The 5522-nt window shown below is 35.8% G+C and overlaps 1 protein-coding gene across 1 annotated transcript in view; it reads right to left on the reverse strand.

The window, feature by feature from the left end:
- Window positions 1-2619: 2619 nt before the first annotated feature.
- Window positions 2620-5522, reverse strand: part of LOC102826123 (cadherin-19-like) — a 10036-nt gene continuing 7133 nt past the window's right edge. The window contains exon 2 of the mRNA XM_006878051.1: window positions 2620-2928. Coding sequence (XP_006878113.1) covers window positions 2620-2928 — 309 coding nt within the window. The remainder of the gene's footprint in view (window positions 2929-5522) is intronic.

Here is a 5522-nt window from a genome sequence, read left to right on the forward strand (position 1 = left end):
AGCAGAATTGATGCATTTGAGTGATGGTGTTGGTAAAGAATATTGAAAGTTCCATGGATTACTAAAAAACAAATCCGTCTTGGAAGAAGTACAGTCCAAATGCTCCTTAAGAGACTGGCAAAGTTTCATCTCTCATTCTTTGGACATGTTTTCAAAGGGATCAGTCCCTGGAGAAGGTCAAGTCATCATGTTTGGTAAAGTGGAGGGTCAGTGAAAAGAGAAAGATCCCCAGTGAGATGAACGGACATAGTGGCATCAACAATGGGCTCAAATCTAACAATTGTTAGAATTACACAGGAATGATCAGTGCTTTGTTCTGTTGTATATAGTGTCGTTATGAATTGGAACCAACTTGGTGGCACATAATAACAACAACAAGAAACCTAATATTTAATGCTGTCTTTATTAAATCGATTTTCTAATTAACATTTTCACCTTTTCTAGAAACCATTACTGAAAGATAAGACAATATCTTTTATAGATTGTTATTCATATACTTTAAAAATGGCATAAAATGCATTTTGAAGGTTCTGCAACAGAAACTTCCAGAATGGCGAGTCACTATTTAGGAAATAAACAAAAGACCCAAGGTTGCCATGTGCCTCAACCCTCACCTGTAGCGGATCTCTGGATTTAAATTCATTGATGCTTTCTTTCATCTCCCATATCAGGCTTAGCACTTAAGTAGTCTTTTCATACATGTTTCATTTATTTTGGAGGCCTGGTATGAAGCTGTAGGTTAATGCCCTGGACTGCAAGGTCAGTTTGAACTGCAAGGTCACTGGTTCAAGCTACACAAGCCACTACTCAGAAATCCTATACACGGTCACTATGAGTTGGAACAGACTCCATGATACTTAACAACAATGAAATTTATCTCCCAAATAAAGTTAACTACATACATAGTCTTTTCATACACATTTCATTCATTTTAAGCACTGGACAGCTAACTGCAAGGTCAGCAGTTCGAACTCACCAGCAGCTCTGCAGGAGGCAAAGACTGTTTGTTGCCTGAAAGATTTTCAGTCTTTTTCAAGTCTTAAAAACCCTGTATAAGTTTGTTATGAGTTACAGTAACTAGGTGGTAGTGGGGTTTCCATTCATTCAACCACTTCAACAAACCCGATGCCCACTGGCCTAAAAAACAAGAAATAGAACTAACTAAATAAAAATCAAGCCCACTATTCATGAGTCAGTTCTAATTCATAGTGACCTTAAAGCAAAGAATAAGACTGTCCCATGGGATGCCCAATGCTGTAATCTTTAAGGAAGCAGACAGCTACATCTTGGCCCTCAGAGTGGTTGTTGGGCTCACACTGCTGAACTTTGGGTTAACAGCTGAGCACTTCACCACCCGAGCTGCACCACCAGAGATCCACTTGGCTTAATTGAGCTGTAGATTTTTGCATGGAAGAAAGATGATAACTTTGCAAATTGAGAGGGACAGATGGGAAACTTCAACATTTTGTCTCATTTTCACTGGAAGGTTTTAGTTTGAAAATAATCATCTCTCGAATATAGGTACAATCCCTGTAAGCCCAGCACTATTGAAAATAAATGCATGTTAAATAAGCAACAATTAATTTGTAGATTAATATATTAAATGTAACCTTTTTTTTTCCTGATTGACATCTTTAAATATGCATTTCCAAACCAAATCTAAATTCACCGTACAGACCCATATATAGTAATTGGCTCCGAAATAACAGACAATAAAATATTTACACAGGTTGCTCTGCAAAGGATAAAATAGGTGCACAGAGACATTCAAAGGCAAGTGAACATTCAGACAACGAGGGACCATTTTGTACAGGCACAGTTTCCCTCTATGGGAAGGCATATTTTATTTCAAGAGTAGTCAGTTCTTACATATTTTAGAAAACACTCTGATGTATAAGGAACTCTGGTAGTGTAGTGGTTACGAGTCAGACTGCTAACCTCATGGTCAGCAGTTCAAAACTACCATCGGTTCCGCTAGAGAAAGATGAGGCTTTCTGCTCTGGTAAAGACTTACAGCCTCAGAAACCCTACATAGGGTCGTTATGAGGCAGAACTGACTCCATGGCACACAACCACCACCACCACCAGACCTATAGGTATCACGTTTAAAGTGTTAATAAAATACCACTGAGTTTTGATAAGGAGCTTGAAAATGAAGAAAAACAAAAAATCATGTCCATTCATCTTGTTTAGTTTTGGGTCTTCATGTCATATTTTTTGGTTATCTTACAGATTGTCTTTTCTTTCTCAGGTATATATCATCTACCATTATCTTATTTGTCTTTATGAAAATAGACAATAATTTTTGTTTGGGAATATAATCTCTTAAATGTAAGGTATCAGTAAGTCAATGAGCTAAACATCTATGCAACACACTCAAATACATGTTTAACCTATCTATTGCTTTAAAGACTGGGTGACATTTAACTAGCAAAAATATTTGATAGTATCACGTTTAACAAATAATTTACTTTACAAATATTTTCCTCAAACATTCTTGTGCAAGGAAGGATTAAGACAGAACTTTAAGTCATTTGTATCTAAAAAAAAAAAAAAAAAAAAAAAAAAACCTTGAACATTTAAAATCTGCTTTCATTGTTAACATAGATCTGATATAAATTAATAGGCAATACCTTCTGGTGACATCTCTGGTACAATGGCTTTATAAGGTTCATTCAGGAACTTGGGTTCATTGTCATTGATATCTGAAACTCTGATGACAAATTCAGACTCTGGTTCCACAGCGCGTCCAGTGGTGGCGTCTATCACCTGAGCTCTCAGAGTGTAGAGGGAACGTTCCTCTCTATTAAGCTTCTGAACAGCATATATATCACCTGATCTTTCGTCAATGACAAAAATACTCCCAGCTCCATCTCCCAACAGCTTGTACCGGAAAGAGTTGTTTCCATTGTCTAAATCAGATCTTAGCTGCAAATATAGAGAGGATCAACTTAGTGTCCAGAGTTGCTGAAATGGACAAATCAAGTTGAATGATTTTACTTTAGGATGGTTAGTTATTTCCAGGAGTCTTGGTGTGACACTGTAGGGTAAGCACCGGACTACAAGGTCAGTGGTTCAAACCCACCAGTTGATTCTTGAAAACCCTATACAGGATCACTATGAGTCAGAACCGATTCGATGACACTTAATGACAACAACAATTATTTCCCAAGTTAATAATTCTATGTAATCTCCAGATTGTTAAAACAAGGTGAAATATTTATTTCAGGATTAAAATATATTTCCAGGGAGAGGAAAAAGTCATTGTATTCTCAAAGTCAAAAACTATGCACTTTTTTTAAACTCTGACTAGATAATTCCAATGAGATACAATAATAATAAAAAATTGGATCCATTTTTTATAAATTATGTATAATGAAGTTGTTTCAACTTTGCACTATGATTACCTTCTTGTTTGCTGAAAGCATATTTTCTAATACTTAAATAGTCTAATACGAATAGGGCTGCTAATCTCAAGGTCAGCAGTTTGAAACTACTAGCTGTTCTGTGGGAGAAAGATGAGGCTTTCTGCTCCCATAAAGATTTACAGCCTCAGAAACCCTGTACAGGGTCGCTGTGAGTCAGAAGCGACTCCAGACTCATAACAACAACAACAACAACACTTATAATTCAGTAAACTTAAATATTGATGTTTTGTCTTAAGACTCAAAATGCATATAAAATATGGAAATATTAGGAAGAAAAGTAGAGAATATAAGAAGATAACAGCATTGGCCTATCACTGAATACTAATTGCATATCATAAAATCTACTAGTTTCTCTATATCAATTATTTCAATTCTCATGACAGCATGAGATATGTATGATTGATCTAATCAAACTTTCATACAGATAAGAACATTATTAAAAACTTGACAAAGTTGCATGATTTCAGTATAGATTTATGATTGAGGTCACAGACAGATCCTGGTTCCTCCCCACAAGCACTAATTGACATATTCGATTGGCCCTTGACATTTGCCCAGACGGAACCTGACCTCTTATTTCCCAACATATTCTACTCATTTACCAAATATGACTTTTCTTCTTCTGCCTTCACTCTTGTACTTTCTAAAAGCATATCTGTTCATCATTCATAATATTACAAACAGCATTATTTACAAATTCAAACTTTATGTGAAAACTGTGAGCCTAGGTTTGAAGCATTGAACAATGTTAACATTATTAGTATAAAATGATTTTTACATAAATAAAGGAGGCATGTCATGATCCCCTAATTGTGAATATATGATTTTCTGGATTCTCCCTTTATGACTTTGCTCTTCCACAAAGTAATGAGCTTCTCTGGAAAGTCACTAAGTTAGCCAAAACTGTAAAATTCTAAACAAAATATGGCGTTTTTTGTACTACTGTTATTTTGTACTAAGCTATAGACTACTAACTGCAAGACTACTAAACACTGGACTACTAACTGCAAAGTTGTTAGTCCAAACCCACCAGACACTCCTTGATAATCTTGTACAGGGTCCTTATGAATTGTATGTAACCTACTCAATGGATCTTAACAACAACAGCAATAAAAGTTTTAGTGTGATTAAGGGGTTAATCTTGAAGACACCTAAAACAATTGATGAAGCATTTAAAAAATGTGTTGAGTGTTACTAATATACATTGAATGAAGGACATTGGAGAAATAAAACACATATTACTTTTCTGATTATGGCTATTCTTTTTCTTAAATTATTTATTTTGTTATTGCTGTTGAGAATTTACAAAGCAAAACATACACCAATTCAATAGTTTTTGCATATTTAATTTAGGGACATTGATTACATTCTTCCTCTTGTGCAACCATTGTTGCCCTCACTAACACACACTCATTGCTCCCTCAGGTTCCTAACTAATTGTTCAGATTTCTATTGTCAATTTGATCCCATAATTGTGATCTCAAAAGAGTGTAGGCTTATACTGTTGCTTGGTTTTATGAAGATGTCAAGGGATATTTTTTGGTTTAAGATTTAGAGATTACATCACAGCAATAGTTTGAGGGGTTTAGCTATCCCCCATAGCCAAAATTCCTAGAGTTCATGAAAATTTGAAATTCTACTCTATACTTTCTCCCTTTTGATCAGGGATCTTTGATGAAGATATTGAGTAATGGCAGCTGGGACCATCCCGCAGAGGAGCAGTGGTTTATGAATATTCTATTGCTGACTCTCCTTCTTCTTCTATTGTTCCAGGTGAATGTGCCTTGGAAGACTCTTGCAACTGTGTAAGACTTCAGTCACTACACAAAAGTAAGATATAGAACAGAAGCTCGAAGAGCATTATGAGGCCAATTAACTGTGATGTCACATGAAAGTATAACCATGAACCTCCCAAACCAAGGAACCAAATCCCATGAGGTGTCTGTTTGTACATAAGCAGCCTTAATAAAGACTCATTTTTTGTATAAAATCTATGTATCAAATGTTGTTGTTGTTGTTGTTAAGTGCCATCGAGTCGGGTCCGACCCATAGCGACCCTGTACAGGGTTTCCGAGGGTGTAAATCTTTACGGGA

Source organism: Chrysochloris asiatica, unplaced genomic scaffold, assembly GCF_000296735.1.
Source record: "Chrysochloris asiatica unplaced genomic scaffold, ChrAsi1.0 scaffold01701, whole genome shotgun sequence".
NCBI classification, from domain to species: Eukaryota; Metazoa; Chordata; class Mammalia; order Afrosoricida; family Chrysochloridae; genus Chrysochloris; species Chrysochloris asiatica.